We start from the raw sequence: 17,850 nt of genomic DNA, 5'->3' as shown, positions 1-17,850 counted from the left end.
ACGGCCACGCCCACAGCGTGCCTGCTGGGGGGTGCTCGATTCGCTTACCCAGACTCCCCGGAGGAACCGACTCTTCTCGTTTATTTCGCCCAAACAGGAAACATCAATTGTGCTTTACTAGAACTGGCATCGACCAACTACAGGGAACAGCAGAGTGAGGTGAAAGCAACTTTATTCACATTCAGAAGAAATGAGAGCAACATATTACAAAGGGCCTTTTCAATAAGTTCGCCAATTTGTTAATGCAGCTGATTCTGACCTATTCACATACAGTGGGGTCCAAACGGCTCAGACCACTTTTGAGTGCGGACCCCATTGTTATCTAAAGATTATAATCAGTTATAAGCAAAACAACAATCAATATGATATGCGGCAATCCTTCATTTAACAGCAGATGCATTCTCTGTTTCTGGGAGAATGGCAATTTCTGCCTAAGAACAATTTCAAGCCCTGTTCGTTTTAATATCTCTAGTAAAATCTAATTTAAGAACATGTGGAAGGAATGTTTACAACATCATTTACTGTATGAACAAAACACCCTTTTAAAACAAAGTAAGAAAGAGAGAGACACCTATCAGTAACAACCCAGTGCCACTAAAGAAACACACATGATTGGAATAAAAACACTGCTGTGCTCATCGTGATAAAAAATCAGAGAATCAGCACAGTAAACATCAACATCTGGATAGTGAGGGGTGATGTCCAGACAAAAAGAACAATCAGCGGAAAATAAATAACCAAAGGGAAAAATTTAAGGTAAAGTGTGTCCCTTTATAAATGGGCATGAAGTCCAGAAATCATACATTCATACAATCAAAATTTCTTACATATTTTAAAGTGATTTTTTTAAGTTGACATTCAAATGGTTTTAAAATATATTAACATAATTGTCTTCTTGACTTCAAGAATGGTTCCCATTCATCGAAAAAAATAATGAAAGAAAAAAAGATGAGATGTACAATAAATAAAAACATTTATGAAAATGTAGAGTTACAGACCTGGCATGTGGTACTCAGAAATCACAGAAATAAAACAAAAAAGGAAATTGGGCTGTGAGAGTGTACAGTGCAATTTTGGAGTGTTCAGAAGAAGCTCTTCTTGAGTGTGATGGTTGGTGCAGCTTGTACAGTTGGCTGAGCCAGCCTGGCTGCAGCTTTGGCTTTGCTGCTGGCCTGGTTGGCCCGTATAGCAGATTCCAGACGGGTTTTAAGCTCAGGTGCTGCACCAATAACTATCTTGAAAGCAGATGGATAGAGGGGGCCAATCCGCATTAAGTTCTGCAGGGCAAAGTCATGCAGGCCTTTGGAGACTTGAGGCGCGGAGGAGATGGCATTTTCGTCCAAAAGGTAGGAGATGAGAGTTGGCACAAGAAGAGCCAGCAACTGCACCCCTAAATACATAAAAACAATGAGACATTAAAAAGTTGCAAAATAGATACAATTAGACCTGCAGTGCAATTCCTAATTGATTAAGTGATCAACAGAACAGCAACTATTTTGATAATCAAATAATCAATTTATCAAAAATTCTTATTTCAGGATGTGACGGACATACTTTACTGTGTACTGACATTTTATACAAAGAAAAATTTGGTGAATTAAGAAAATAGTAGTAAAATAGTAAATAGTAAAAAAACAATTGGTTGTAGCCCTCCATATAATAAATTTAAAAATACATGAATACTAATATAGTGATGCATAGCACCAGCGGCATGTCAAATAACCTTTAAAGAAACTGTTTGTACAACAAAAATAGAATAAACAGCAATCCATCATAGCTCAATGTAAGAACACATGGCTTTAAAAATGAGGAAAAAGCAGGCACAACTTGGGCAACAAAATACAAATGTTTAAATTGAATAAATAATATGGAATACGTTATACTTTAATGAAATCAATATTGACAGAGAAGCAGTGAAGACATTCTAAATAAAGCATTTAATGCACTATTGTTCTGCTCTTTAACAGCACACATCCAAAGGCACTGAGCCGTATACTTTGAGAGACCAACTTAAATAGAGCTAAACACGTTAATGGAACATCTGCAGTACTTTAGTTGTCCATTAGACATAGGCAGAGGCATACTTACGGTTCTGCTCTTCACCCATACCAACCAGATTCTCCAGGACCCTGACGCCCTCCTGCACAGCCTGCAGCTCGGCAGCAGTCCTTGGCCGACTGCGCTCGACCGCCTTCAGTTTCTCCACCATGAGTGGAGCCAGAGCGTGAATATACGGGGTAGACAGGGCACGGCTGGAGTGCTGAAACACTGACAACAGCAGCTGGTAACACCGGGCTTGAACCTGTGGCAAAAAGAACAAAATCACTCATTTACATTGACAACACACACACCTGGAAATCCAATACTCCTTTCATTCAGACAATTAAAATTAGTCCACATTGGGATTCTAAGTTTCTCTCACTCTGTTGTATACATCGCACTTACCCCTGGATCACTAGAGTTCAGGCCATTTCGGAAGCGGTCCAGGCAGCCTTTCTGAAGGACTGTCACTCCTACGAGTTCATTGCTGGCAGACAGCAGGAAGAGCGTAATTGCTGTCAACATACTGACCTCATCCATGTCAGGCCTGGACTCATCTACAGAAACAGACAAAACACGCAAGCATGCTGTCAGCGAATAACAATGCAATTCTTATTTCTTTTTCTTATCTCCTCCGAGGGAAGGCCAGAAGTCACGGTCAAATATCAGCATCTTATTTGCTCACCTGGCTGTGAGTACTCGAGCACTGATGCCAGGCTGCTCCTAACAAGGCTGGACCACTGTGTCTGAATGCTCTCCACCCGGGCCAGAGGCGATGTGATGATAGTTTTGATGCCCTGCAGGGCAGCTGACACAGGCATAGGCACCGATTTGTCAGAGGTCTTAACAGCAGTTTCCCTCAGCACCCCAGTGATTAGGAAGAGCACCGTAGGTAAGATAGTCATGCTTCCTGAAAAGGCAAAAAAAAATAAAAATAACTGTGAGGAAATGGCTGTCATTTTCACAGTGAGCAGCACATTGCTATGCTAATAATATTCATTCTCAGTCTTAATCTCACACAAATGCACAAGGCAGTATATAATACCATAGGAGAATTGAAAGGCACAAACAAACCACAGCAGAATGAGACTTCCTAGTGAGTTTGAGAGTATAATCATCATCATTAGCACACACAAATCTGCACCATGCAGAACAGGAAGGCAAATTGCTCTAAAAATGATCAAAGCTGGGGTAGACTCAGTATTACTATGTGTTGTGACTGCACAGAAAAGATAAAGAGGGGATATTCATTGTGTGTGTCTTGGTTGCATATTTAGCATGGTGTGCATGTGCCTGGGGCCTCACCAGCAGGAGAACAGAGCGATGGCAGTTCTGCCAAGATGGAAACTGTGTTTGCTACGAGGCGTGCACTTTCTTCAGGTAGTCGCTGAGGCCTGAGTGTTACATGGCTGGGCGACTCCTTCACACGTGTATTAAGATGTGGTAAGTGGCGGACCAGGACGAACACGAGCAGCTCCATCGCTGCAAACACCAGAGACTTGCCAGGGACAAGCTCCCCTGTGTCGACTCCTTCCCCAAGGCCTGGCTCAGAGTCTTTCTCAACTTCTTCGTTTTTGCCTGAGCAAAACAACACACAAAGCTTACTCAAAAGGCAACATAATTTTACTATGAATTTAAAAAAACGTAACTCACTTGATATTGACATTAACAGCGTTTTGTTTTGTCATCTTTATATGAAGCAAAGAATATTTCAGAATATAACAGCAATTAAGTGTAACGTCATGCAATATAACGTAGAGTGTTTAATAGCTGACCCTTGCTGGTTTTCTGTAGCTGCAGATGGTCTTGTGCGGCCCTGATGGTCTCCTGAACAACAGCAGTAACCTGAAGCTGGACAGCAGGAGGGTCCCGGGTCAACAGCAGCCTGTGGAGCACGTTAAGAAGCTCCACTGCCAATAGCTGCAACAGAAATCAGTAATGCCACTGTAACACACTGCCACTAAATAAGGCTCCACCAAATGCTGCCGAGAAATACAATCTTCTTTTTCTCTGACTTTGTAGGTGACAACCATGTGTATTCTTTGAAGCCTTCAGTATCCTATTATACCTTTTGTGGCAGAACATTTTTTAACAGAGCAATGAAAGGATCCTTGTGAGGTCAGTAAATATCACATGGCCATATCATACTTACCAGATTATTTACCAGTGATAATCAGGCACTGGTGAATAATCTAGTGATATATTCACCAGTGAATATATCCTCTAGAATGTATCTAGATTCAAGACCAATTAAAAACTACAGCATTGTGTAAAAAAAACATTCATTAAATCTACTGTTGTTTGATGCTTTGAAATTGTATTTCTACAATCAACAGTGTCATCAGACTAGAACTTGAGCTCTGTCAATTGCATTTGTCATTTTGGTTTATGCAGCGCTGACCCTCCAGGCAACATATGACAATAATTCCCTTTATCAATCGCAATTGTAGCTCCCAAAATAAGCAAATATTAGTTGTTTACTCAAATATCAATAGAAATTCTATATTTATATTTTCATATGAATTTTATTGAAATTGTGTAATGTTGAATCAATTTCTTAAACCAAATTGAAATTGTAAATAAGCAGTAATAGCAGTAGCCATCTTTCGCTGTATCACTCTTCCTTAAATCAATAATTTCTGCACCCTGTTTCGTGTATTTACCTGGTCCTCTGAGATATGGGTCTTAGCACAAGGAGATTCTAGTAGAGTGCACAGTGCGTGCAGGCAGGACATCACATACTCAATGGGCTCCTCGGGCCGGGGAAAACAAAGAAACTCTATACTGACACCTGAGAAACAGAACACAAAAATCACTCAGGGTGTTTTGAAGCTATTTTTTTCTTTTTCTTTTTTTCCTTCAACAGACTGCAGATTTAAGTTGGCTCCAAGCCTGTGAGGTTAACACAAAGCAGTTCCTCTTTGCTTGTTTTAAGTATATAGAGTGCTTCCCATGAGCAGAGCAAAATACTGTAAATGCTCTCCAGCACAGACTTTGGCTGTGTTTCTCTTTACCCAGCATTAGATGCATTCTGTCTTTGACCGACTCATCAAAGGTCTTTGTAGTGGAGAGGGCTCCTTGAGGGAGGGCAGCAGCCTTGGAGGGAGCTGATGGGACCTCTTCTTTCTCTTCACCAGCTCCAAACTCAGTGCTGCTCAGCCAAAGAGCCACAGCATGCAGGACAGGGGCCCAAGAGCTGCGGTAATGGATCCTGGCCGTGTCTATAGTCTCAGGCGTATAAAATGCTCCACCTTAAAATCAGACAAAAACAATTCAAATTACTTTCCAATTCAATATGAAATTCAAGCAGATATATAAAAGTAATCAATCTTCAAAAATCTGTCCAAATCAAATTCTCTTGTTACGTCTAGAGTAGTTCTCTGGAGAGCAGTAGAGAAAAGACCTAAAAATAAGTGCTTGCCGGAGCTATATCTCCATGTTCTATTAGAAACACTACAAGTCTACATGTGCTATCTACACGTGTCCATGCATATGAAAAAAATTGACCAAGACTTGTCTTTAAATTTAATACTCCTAGAATATATTCAGTATTTGGTAGTTATAAAATCTGCCTCATACCGTCAGGGGGCAGCTGACTGGAGAACTCCGCAGGCAGAGTGAGCAGAGCATAGTCTCGCAGCATGGCCAGCCACAGGCGACTCAGCGAGGGCAGCTCTGGCTGCACCAAGGTGATGAGACTGTCGGGTGGAAGCACGTCAGCGCCCACATCGTCCTCATCCTCGTCCTCATCTCCACTGCGGACTGGCTTGGCAGGCTTAGACTCGGCCTCTTTTTTGATCTTCATCGCCATCACATACACCTGAGACAGACAGCCAGTGAGTACAGTCAGATTTATTATGTAAATCATGTGTGGGGTGACAAATATGGGACAGATGACCAGGTCTTTGGTCTCACCTCAGCCCACGCCTTCAGCACAGCCAGTTTCTCCATCGTGGTGGCACTTTCACTGTACAGCTGACTGGGCGAGCCCTTCCCAGCCTGCACCTTGTCCAGCGATGAGACTAGCAGGTTGTGGACTCGCCGCAGATCATTGAGGTCACTGACTACGCCACTACCAATCCACGTACTACAGACCTTTAGTAACATAGAAGGGTCAAGGTTATACATGGCATAATTAATTGACTTTGAGGCCTTATTTCTCTTCCAACTCATGAGAAGTATTACAACATTATAACCTACATTTCATAATAGAGCACTCAAGGCTGATTAGCCATCATACATGCCATTAAGGGAGGTGGGGGTGTCAAGGCACAGTTATGAATAAATAGGACTGTTAGGGCTGCACAGATTTATAATATTACAGACTGAGGAGAACTGCTATCAAATTATGGTGTCAGACAGCCAAGGGCAGGAATCTGAGAAAGCCTTTCTTTCAGGAGAGTTACCAAGGTATTAAGATGCAAATGTACTTAGACACCTTACTGCATATTTGCTTATCCAAACTATAGTCACATTTCTCTGTAGGTCATGTGATATCACCCTGCAGTTCCAAAGATATGTATTAAATTATATTTTTATAGTGTATAATACCCTTTAACAACTTGAAGACACAAGGTATCATGGATATTCATTTTGTTTTATGTTGCTCTGAGTTTATCATTCAAAGATGAGAAATTGTTCCAATGGGCACAAACTCCCAGACACAGACACACTGGGGAATGTCACAGAGGGGTTCTTAACAACACTGCTGACAGGCATGTTTGTTATTTTCCCCCATCACTCATTCTTCATATCAGTCAAAATTTGACATTGATGGGTTCTACGGGGACAATGACCTCACTGTGCAGTGCAGAGGTAATTAACTGCTATTGCAGTCGCTTTGCTACAAAAGATTCTATTTCATCAACATACACGTATATGTGTAAGGGCAGCTGCTGCAAGGTGCGAATGGCATCTCTGCATTTCTACAGTGCACACCTCAGACGGGGTTGTGAAGTCTTTGAAAGAATATTACAGAGAAATGTAAATTATTAAAGTTGTTTATATTTTCATCTAAATGCTTTTGTCTTACCTGGCATGCCTTAGCCGTTATGTCAGATGGTGTATCGGGTGAAAATGCAGGTCTCAGGGCAGCTCCCACCTAAATGCATAACATGATTGTCAGAAGTTGACGTCTTCAGTTTTGTTTGACATTTGCCGTGTCACAATCATTTCGGTCATGATGTAATTTGATGCGCTCTTGACTTACATTGGCCTGGTATTGTTCCAGGATAACGTGCCCCGGGAACTCAGGCTCTGGTACAGACGCAAACTTTTTAATGATGTCCTCCAGGGCCTGCAGGCCAGCCATCCTCAGCTGGTTACTGTGGTCTGTTGCTGCCATGAAGGCCATGCGGATGAGGTCAGACAAATGCAGCACCAACAGATCTCCTGGATGGGAAGAAAAACCACAAGAATTTTGTGAGGAAAAGAAATGCATATTTAACCATTGTAAGAACACATGACTGATTAATTTCAAGGAGTTTATACAAATACTGGCTGCTTCATCCGTCACAGATATAAAAAAACATCCCTCCCTCTTTTGTGTACTCATCTCTAGTGTTTCTGTCTTTTCATAAAAGCATATGAATCTTCAGCAGCTGCCACTAGGACTGCCTGGGGTTTGCAAAATGATTTACTGTAAAAAACTCAGTCCAAAAAATTAATTTAATTTAATTGGGCTGACAAAGGATCACAGGGGGCATAAATCAATCACAAATCCTTAAGGGAACTCTGAGCGTCTCTGCTCTGGCAGCATGGTGAATTGTACCTTTGGGGTTCTTGGCTTTTGCAGAGCGGGCAGCTGCCAGGTCGAAGTGCGTTTTGTCTGCATTCTCACACAGCAGAATGATGCGGCACAAGCAGTCTGCAGCAAAGACACGTGTCACCCAGCGTGGAGCCACAGAGGGCTTGGACTTGTCGTCTTCGCCCAGGCCTGTGAACATGGTGTCATCGTCGTCTTTTTTCTCGGAGTCTTCCTCATCCTTCTCCACCTCAAATACAACGGCTCCTCCTACATCTGAAAAAGAAATTGGTCGTGGATATATGGTTGGATGGCCTACAAAAATAAACTTGACTTCTGCTTTGAGACATTTGCTTTTTTTCCTTTTCATCCTAAATTTCCCCAGAGACAAAAATGAAAATGTGTCATATTACTTGTTTTTGTGGGCTTACCTGTAGTTGCCGCCAGGACATCCTTGCAGAGTTTCAGCCAATGAGAAAGCTTTTCTACAGCAAGAGACGAAAGCATGTGGCCTAGTGTATCGTGGATATCAGAACACAGCTTCCTGTCTGTCTCCCGATCCAGCATGCCAAAGAGAACACCCTCCAGACCGGTCTCTGTGATGTTCAGATCTGCACCAGGGGACAACAGTCAACAATGAAAGAGCCGGTGTTTCACTGAGGTAACCTAAACAGACTAAACAGAATGCTCTCATCCGGTTCACGATTTGTACTCACTGATTGTAGTGTTGTCTTTGCCGTCTCCTGCTCTCTTCGCCAGGCTCATGGCATACTCACAGACCTCTGCTGCCTCTCGCTGGGCGAGCTGTCTCAGACAGGCCACAGCAGCACGACGCAGCAACAGGTGAGAACTGCACAGGTGCACCTGCAGGGATCCCCGTAGCACAGTAGGGAAGTACGATTAAGATTAAGACAAACTATTAGTACCGAACATGTAATCTGAAGCTCATTTCTTACACAGAGACAGGGCACCAGACTGGACAGGTTGACGTGACGTGGCGCGAACATGTGCAGCTGCTGCAGACACGAGATGGCAGCTGCCTGGACAAGGGAGTCAGAGTGGTCCTGCATTATGGCACAACCAACCAAGCAGGATGAGCGGATGGTGGAAATAGTGGCTCCATTTCCTAGCAACGACAATGACACAGATTAGCTAGAGATTAGGACAAAATAATTGACATTTTCAGCAGTTAGAGTGTACTCAGTGTGTCTATACATCTGCTTCAGTTGCCGGTAGAGGGTTAAAATGGATAACAGTGCTACCTTCTGGTCAGAACAGGGTATATAACATTCACGTAGCTTTGAAAGAAATGATAGAATCAAATGAGAAAGTCAGAGTAATACAAAGGAGGATAGTGATGTTGTTTCTGCCACAGTTACCTTGTAATTCTGGTCCCACAGTAGTGATGAGAGCTCCCAGACAGCGGCCCAAACACTGGTGCACCTCTGTGTGAGATGGGGGCACAGTGAGGAGCAGGGTGAGCACCAGGGACAGAGTGGGCTCCACATATCCTCTGTACATGGGACCACTGGAGTCCACGATCAGAGCCAGAGAGTGCAGAGCCCAAGTCTAAAAAAAAAGTGTTGAAATATTTGAATTAGTAATGTTCAAGCACAGATGATCACATTTGTTCTTTAATTTTACTTATGCTTAGAAATTAAATACGATAAGAAAAACAACATCCAAGATAACCAAACAGTAATCCAGTTTAGATAACAGAATCTAGGGGATAAAAAGGTCCTTCAAACCACTGCAGCTCTCCTATTTCCATTTAACTACGGGTGAATTGTATGAACAGTATATTCCTCCTGAGTGATTCACCGTACCTGGACCTCGTGAGAGGACCCATCCTGGGCCAGAGCCAATAAGATGCTGACACTGGTCTTTAAGTGCTGGCCTGAGCCGATTCCTCCAACATATCGATGCAGACAGCCAAGAGCCAGTGAATGGCCCGTCCTTGAAACTACATCACGGGCGGACTTCAACCTGCAAATAGAGCAGGAAGAGAGATATGGATCTTAAGATTAAAGGACTGAAAGGTAGTTCAAGAGAAATTAATAAGAAACGACAACCAACACTATTACTGAAAAACATCTTTGAACTCCACAAACAGTTTATAACCGATTATAATGAGTGTGAGTCGACCAAGTACCCCAGGACAAAAAACACACATAATACAAATATGAATTGCCTACTTGTCAAAGCTGGTCTGTGCCATTCTGGCGATGAAGGTAGCCTCTCCCACCACCTGAGCCATCCTGCCCAGGGCCTCTCCGGCAGCACAGCGCAGGATGGGGTTAGGATTGTCCAAAGCTCCCATCACCAGGGCAAGGGCTGACCTTCGCACCTCCTCGGGGCCCAGAGTACTCTTGTTCTCTGCCAAACCCTTTAGTCAGGCAGAAAAAAATGAGATGCATTATTTCTCATTGTCTATAACTTCCTGTCTTAAGAAGGTATCAAGCTAATTTTCTCACCTTGAGGGCACTAAGCACTGCAGTAAAGATGTTCAGTTGGACTGCCTGCTGTCGAACTCCTTTAGCCTGCTTGATACACTCAGCAAAGTGGTCTAGCATCTGCAGCCTGAATCATACACAAAGTCGGGTAGAATTTATTATAAACAAGCAAACCACAAAGACTCATAATGCCGTCGAGCAGGGCAATAAACCAAGCTGAGAACAAACATCTCATAAAAAGACTGCAAAATGTTGCCATGTTGCAAATATAAATATAAAACTATGTTTTAAATTTTCAAATAAACATTTCACCTGTGTTTGAAGGAGACATGGGGGAAAACCACACCAAACAAAGCCACAGAAGCATCGATGACAGACACACCCAGAGGGAGCGGTCCTGGGATGGCCTCCCCTACAGGGATACGCAGGTAGATGGAGGAGGGGTCGTGTTCCAGAGCTCCGCTGCCAGACGCACTGTTGGGCTGCAGCTGCAGTTTACGAAAAAAATTTGGGTAATATTAACACCAATTGCACAAACAAAAACAATGTACAGGAAATCAGATAATAATAGTGGAGATCATTGCTGTTATTACCAAAATATCATCAGGATTTCTGTCCAATTATCCTTTGTAGAAACACACATTTTCACTGACCTGATCCTCTATGGATTTGTGGTCAGTCTCTTGCAGCCAGGAGCCCATGAGCACACTGTCGTCATAGTGACAGAGTGAGCGCAGCAAAGAGGTGGTGGTGTTGGCCGAGTTGTCGGTCAAAGTGAACTCAGCCACCAGCTCCCTCAGGAGGGCATTGAAACTTCCTACACAAGAATAACACTGGGATTAAAATACCTTTTACGAATATTCCCAACTTCTGTGAAAAAAAAGGGTAAGAAGTTACTCTGTTACCTTCATAGGTCTTAGGAGGCAAAAGAGCCAGGATGTCATACAGCCTGAGCCTCACCATCGCTGCACTTGCTTTCAGATGAGCACCGTGGACCTTGATGATGGCAGGGACACTGACAAAAGGTGAAAACCAACATTAATCAACATACACATATAAACACATATCATAAAACAGTTTAATTAGCTGTGTTTACAAAAATCCTGAACTCCTGTTTTCATATCCTCAACAGACAGTAATCACACTCACTGAGACATCATGGTCATTGCACATTCAATGGGAGTCATCAGTCTACGGATCACATCTTCTGTAAGCAGCTCCGGACAGTGGGCCACAAAGCTCCGCATGGCTACGGACGAAAAGGAACGGGAGAGTTGGTCGGACTTGTGTCTGCTGACATTAAAGAGCATGTGAAGGTAAACGGGAAGGCTTTTCTTTACCACACAGCGCTCCAGCTCGACCCTCCAGGGTGACCTGCCAGGTGAAGGCGTCTCCCCTGGCCTTTTCCGCCTCAAGCTCCTTCTGGGAGCGAGGAAACACATTCCTCCACAGCAGCAGCATCTTCGGGAGGTGATAGCGTACGAGGGAGGGACCTGGGCACAAACCCAATGTAATGACCATGTAAGTGGTGAGAGGAAGACAATATTGCTACCAATTTAAAGCCAAGAGATAGGCATTGTTTGTGAGACTCACCCAGAGTCATGAGGGCCCCTAACAGAAGCCATCCAGCCTGTGTGCGCTGCAGGGACAGACGACTATTCTGAGCAGCTGTCCGCAGGAGATCTTCAGCTATACTCACCACCAACTACAAGAAAGGAGTGCACACAGATTAATATTTAAATCGATACGGGGCAATCAGTGAGACTGGTACAGGAAGTCAAACGGCGTGAAGATCTGATGGAGACAAAGGAGGAGGAACCAATAAAAGTGAATCAGAGATTGATCCAAGTGCCATTAGAGGCTGCATACCTTGCCCTTGGAGTGGGGGATACCCAGTGGGCACTGGTGTACGCCTCCCAGCAGAGCAGCAATCGCAAAGCTGTAGCCGCTCACAGCTTCAGGTGAACTCTTTAGGTTGTTGATTCTCTCTGCGCAGCGGTCCAGCAGTGGGGTCAACTGATATGGTAGGGCCACAGCTACGCAACGCAGGCACCATGCCGCCGCCAAACGAGCTGCCATGCTTGGGTGTAGCAGCACTGAAGTCACAGTCTCAACAAGTCCTGGAGGAGAGAACATGAAATGTGTTTCAAGTTGTTCATTCTTTCTGACTGGAGATACAAACTTATGTGAATCGAAAATGCAGGGGCATACTATATATGTCTTAAAACACATAACAGTTACACAAAATATTGGCTCATGTCAAGCTGGCTTAAGTAAGTGGGTTTTCATTCAAAATTAGGGCCATTACGATCTGAGTAAACCAAGCTTGTGTTTATAAAAGCTTAAGAAACGCATGTGCCATTTAATATTTTATGTTTCTCACCTATCGAAGGCTCCTGGATGAGCGGTGAAGCTGTGGCACTTAAGCTCTGGACTAGACTGCCCAGTTCTTTCAGCGCGCACACCATAACGTGCTGACTGGCGGAGACGTCAGCTGCCCCTGCCTTGTTCTCTCCACTGATGTCATTCACAACTGCCTCTGGAAGAAAATAGCAAAAAAAGAGAAACAAACAAGAATGAAATGTCCAAATAAAATGCAGCGGAACAAGATGAAAAATCCTGGTAACAATGAACTGGTACATAATTAATTTTGTTGAAATATTTTTATTTCAACAATATTAAAAGTAAAGTAAATTTTAAACTTCACACATTGAAACTGTAATAATATGTTAATCGACTCATCATTCAGAATGTGTGCAGCATTGATAGATAAGGTGGCCATCAATCAATAGCTACTTAGGCTGATGTTTTCTCCGGACCATGATTCAGAAGATAACTATAAATCCTCTGGCTCGTTTGAATACTTTAAATATACTGTAGTTTATAATTATATAACTGACTGACCACATTAGGTCATGCATTGCTCTCACACATCATCAATCTGCAAAGTTCTGCAACTACAGAACTACTACTTCAAAATACAGAAAGGACACTGCTATCTGTGCCGAGAACTCAGAACTCGAGGATTTTTTTTCATACAAAAAATTTACAAAAGGTTAATTAAATTGCTGATAAGCCCCTTTGCTGGCCATTCATCAATGAATTAAATCCTGAGAGCTCTAAATAGGCAACAGTAAAGACAGATCACACGTAAGGACAAAGTTGATTAAATGACTTTAGGAAGAGATTTGAAGCTGCTTCTTGAACTGTGGAAGTCATGTTTTTTTCCACATAACTTGGGATATGAGGAAGTGACTGTAGGATACAGAACATTCACTAAGGCATCCCACTTTCATTATGGCTCCAGGAAAACATTTTCCAAGCCTTTTTAGCACAGACATTTCTCATTTCAAGAAGTCTCACAGATCCAGCTGGTTGGAAAAGCTACAAGCAGCAAGTACAGAGTGAACGATGAAGTGCCCTGGACCAGGTCTTGAGAGACACCAACATTCAACATCTATTTCAAATCCTGTCCCAACATCAATGCAATGAAAGAAAATGTAGGTTTGACAAACTTTACAATAGTTTAAAGGTTGCAAAGCAAATCAGAGTAAGAGTCATCCCTTTTGCATGAGATAAATGTGATTCTAAAATGATTGATGTGCTGTTGTGGTGCAGAAAAACTGTAATTAAAATAAATAAAATAAATGATAGACAAACATAAAAGGCCAATATGATTTATTTTTGCTGTGGGTGGAAATGGCCTCTTGCTACTATATGTCAGTGAACTTGGTGGCACATGCAGTTTTTCTGCTGGAGTCAGCCACATGTCAACAGTCAGAAAGAGTTATGTTATCTGCTCCTTGGGGATTGAAATGCAGTAACAGAATAAAAATTCACAGGAAAACAGTCATGAAGGCAATGCAATAATGCAAGCATGCACTACTCAAATTTTGAGCTGGCTGTGGATAATGTTACTGACATTATAAGGTTGTCTGTGGTTAAGAATAGATGTGGAGAAAGAAGAGAGTGATCCAAAAGAAGAAAGAGCAGGTAGCAAGAAAACCAAGCAGAATTAGGGAAAGCCAATCCACACACAACAAAAGACAAAAAAGAAAACCCATCTCTGTATACAGTGCAAGAAAAAAACATGCAAGAATTTTAGAAACTGAATGAAGGGTGAATTAAAAATGATAATAATGGATGAGTACTTACTCTGCAATGCTCTGAACCGTGATATTTCCCCCCCATCCTCCTTACCCACAGCCCTCATTTGCTTGCTGATGGCTTGGCAGATTTCTTTGCCAGCTGCAATTTGGGCTTTCTCTCCAAGTAAGCCTCCCAGGGTGGCACGAAGCATGAAGGAGACACAGCGGCGTGAGTACACTGCCTCAACGTGTGTCTGCGTGGCCCGTGGGTGGGACACCAGGTCCAAAACGTGGGACAGGAATGTGGCAAAGTTGCGCTCCAGCCACTGACCGCCAAGTGTGGTCACAAATACAACGTAAGCCTGAGGAGGATGAAGAAAGATCAAATGTGGTGGTTGAATCAGAAAATGCAGCCTAAAATTCTCATCGTTTTTTAAAGTATTTAGCTCACCTGTGTGACGCCCACCCGCACCTCCCTGCTCACAGAGGCTCCCCCCTTCAACATCTCCCCTCCGCTCTTCAGGAAGCCAGAACCACCACGCAGAAACCCAGTGGCCATTAGCTCCAGCACCTCCTCCAGAGTGGCCCGCTTCACATTCTGACGCATCACTGAGGAAAAAAAGACGTTTTCATGGAGAACAAAAGTTGTAGTAAAATGAAAGTAGCTGTAACTACAAATAGAAACTCTTGGACCAACCAGCTGCTTGTTTGGGCATCAATGCAGTAGCCATGACTGTCCCCAGCAGTTTGGCCACTGCGACCCGGACGCCATAGTTGGATCCTTCCAGGGCTTTAAAACACAACGTGGCCATGTTCTCAAGTTCTGTGGTCCACAGGAATACTGCCTCATTCTGCAGCTCCAACAGGCACTGATCAGACGAGCAGAATTAAGATGGGGGACTTTTAGAAACATTTATATTATGTACAGTACGTTATTGAAACATCTTGTGTTTTGCACTTTAAAAACAAATAAAATTGATACTTTTCATAAAAAATACATATTATGATGCAAACTAACTATGTGGATGCTTAGCTCACACTGTATAATATAAATACACATAAATCATACAATTGGTGACATTTTTCTTTGCATAACACGTCAGGATTTGGTTGACATAAGTGACAAAGCAAAAACATATAAGTCAATGCTACTTTTGTGCTCCTAATTACATGGCTTTCCATATTTCCTACAGGGAAAACATTGAAGGTTGCCCAAACAGCAAATCACATGGTCCCCACATGAAGTGAAGTCTTGGGTATTGCTAGAAGAACCACACAAAAAAATGAATAACCTAAAAGCTACATCACACTACATGGTGTCAGTGTTTTGTAAGGATCCTCCACCAGGAATTATACAAACATTCAGCACGATGGAACATAATAATAAGAACCACACCTACAAAATCGTATGTAAAATTTTTCTGTGACCAACCTTTGCGACCATACAGCGTACAGCCATGGACCTGTCTGTGAGTAGAGAGCGGGCATTCTTGTAGATATCTCTGTGACATGAAGCAGCAGCCCCACCCAGCCCACTTAGCACCTTCTGCAGGCTGAGGAGGATCTCACTTCTGCCTTGGGACTAGATCAACAAAATAGAGGTAAAGTAAGTAAGAGTATTTAAATAATTGTCAAATCTGTTTTTGATTGATAGGTCTGGTTTGTTATCCACTATTTTTTCTATATCCCAATATACAATTTGACCTGATGTATTTCTACAATAAAAGACAATGGAGAACTGTGTTCCACTTCTATCTTCCATTTCTGCAATCTTCAAAGTCTTACCTCTGCACTCTTCAATGCCTTCAAAAGATTATTAATTGTGTCTGGAAAGGAGCTCCCAAGCATCCTGCCCATCTTCTCATAAAAAGCTCCAACACATGCCACTGCAGCACTGTAAGAAAAGTTTCCGTATGGATTCAAATGATCACAGATCACTTCAAATTATTTGGTAAACAATGCAATGAAATAATCAGATGACAACTCACACTGCAAAAGTACAATTGTGGTTAATGGATTAGTAGGGAGGCCACAACTACTTCAAATAGCTGTATAGAAACTAACACTTATAGGTAAATGATAAATAAAACCCTGCGGGACACCAGTGATGCCGCATCAACCACTGAAACACAGCATCATATTTGCTTGTGTACACTTAATCCCCCATTAAAACATGTCATCCCGCAGATTAACATTTGGCTTAACCCCAATACACTGAAAGGTGTGCCTATACAGTATTATATGACTGAAACTCTGAAAGCCGCGCTGAACAGCTTATATTTTAACGTAAATGTGTATAATCTCAAATATATACACTGACCTATTTTTTTTTTTTAAATGAGCAAGGAACAAATGAAATGGGATCTTACAGTTTTGTTGGCAAGTATGCAGGCGTGTCATCTTTGCTTTTGATTATGTCATTGCATTTATCTAGAGTCTGGAAAACTGTGAATGTGTCGCCGATGCTGTAGAGGGTGGCAAGGTTTTTGGCGAGCAGTTTTCTTGTTGGCGGCCCCGGCGCACTGCTGATGAGTCCTGTCAGCTGGTCCACCAGCTTCTTCTGCTTCTCCTTCACGTCCACCTGCCAGTGAAAACGCGACATGAAGTCACACACTGCTTACAATGAAACCCACTCAGAACAAAACACCGGGCCAACAATTTAGAGCAGTCACCTTATTTGCAGCCACAAGCACTTTGTCCAAGAAGCGAAGCCATTCGAAGATGAAGACAGGCCTCTTTGCTTCTGTGATCTGGGCCAAGGCATCTTCATTGAGCAGCAGGCTGTGAGCGAGCTCCATGGCGAGGACCCTTCGACAGCGCTGTGCACCCTCGCCTCTGCAATGACAAGTTAGGGGATGAGCCTTGTTGTCAGTACATGTTTCTAAAGTCTCTAACATCCGCCCCCTCAATCACATGAGCTGTCACCTAGAAAGCATTATAATAGCACTTGCTTTACCAGAGATCTGTGGGGTTGTACCGTCCTTGCAATGGCTTTATTAGGTTTGTGCCAGAGACATGATATATTATGAAGCTACAATAGCTGGTCCCTGGTTTTGATGTTATTAAATCCGCGCATAATTGACGTATACACGTCGTAAACCTGCATTAAAGCCGAGTAGCGTTAACATTGTCGTTCTGTGTTGACAGCTGTCTCCCTCCAGCTGTTGATAGGCGAGCTGGTTAGCAACCTAAGCTAGCTTGTTCTGATGAAGAACAAGCTAAACTTCCGGCCACACATCCCCCCCCCCCAGATTGAACGTCAGCCATCTAGCGTCACATTTAAAAGCGTTTCAATTTCCAAAAGCAACACCACCACCACTACCACACCTTCTTGAACTACGGGATATATGTAACCAAACTGTTCATCCTACCTGTGTTCCGACAACCCGGGATGAATGACGACGAGTATCTGCGGTGTCGCACTGAAGATTGTCCGATCAGAAACCAATTCAATAATATGCAGAAAATGACGCTACAATATTACAAAAAATATATCAAATTACGTGTTAGATTTTTCCAGTCGTCT

General features: G+C 42.8%; 1 protein-coding gene across 2 annotated transcripts; it reads right to left on the bottom strand.

Moving 5' to 3' along the window:
- Nucleotides 1-155: 155 nt before the first annotated feature.
- On the bottom strand, nt 156-17,756 carry heatr5b (HEAT repeat containing 5B). 2 transcript variants are annotated; one of them, XM_035605116.2, is made up of 36 exons: nt 17,696-17,756; nt 16,997-17,159; nt 16,694-16,905; nt 16,110-16,218; nt 15,757-15,906; nt 15,022-15,193; nt 14,776-14,933; nt 14,392-14,686; nt 12,620-12,775; nt 12,106-12,356; nt 11,830-11,941; nt 11,577-11,729; nt 11,386-11,485; nt 11,142-11,251; nt 10,890-11,053; nt 10,549-10,724; nt 10,258-10,363; nt 9,979-10,169; nt 9,610-9,769; nt 9,163-9,352; nt 8,740-8,909; nt 8,500-8,647; nt 8,215-8,394; nt 7,811-8,059; nt 7,250-7,431; nt 7,073-7,141; nt 5,956-6,135; nt 5,620-5,860; nt 5,055-5,291; nt 4,704-4,831; nt 3,816-3,960; nt 3,346-3,618; nt 2,726-2,950; nt 2,446-2,597; nt 2,089-2,302; nt 156-1,390 (listed from the first exon to the last, which is right to left on the bottom strand). In XM_035605116.2, the coding sequence occupies exons 2-36, from the start codon at nt 17,120-17,122 to the stop codon at nt 1,083-1,085; spliced, it is 6,192 nt and encodes a 2,063-aa protein (XP_035461009.2). In that variant the 5' UTR covers nt 17,123-17,159; nt 17,696-17,756; the 3' UTR covers nt 156-1,082. The 2 variants fall into 2 exon arrangements, with proteins under 2 accessions (XP_035461009.2, XP_035461010.2); XM_035605117.2 differs by having other exon boundaries at nt 14,437-14,686.
- Nucleotides 17,757-17,850: the final 94 nt, after the last annotated feature.

This window comes from Scophthalmus maximus, chromosome 10 (genome assembly GCF_022379125.1).
Source record: "Scophthalmus maximus strain ysfricsl-2021 chromosome 10, ASM2237912v1, whole genome shotgun sequence".
Classification (NCBI taxonomy): domain Eukaryota; kingdom Metazoa; phylum Chordata; class Actinopteri; order Pleuronectiformes; family Scophthalmidae; genus Scophthalmus; species Scophthalmus maximus.
Note: the sequence above shows the minus strand (reverse complement) of the source record. Positions and strands in the feature narration are given on the sequence as shown.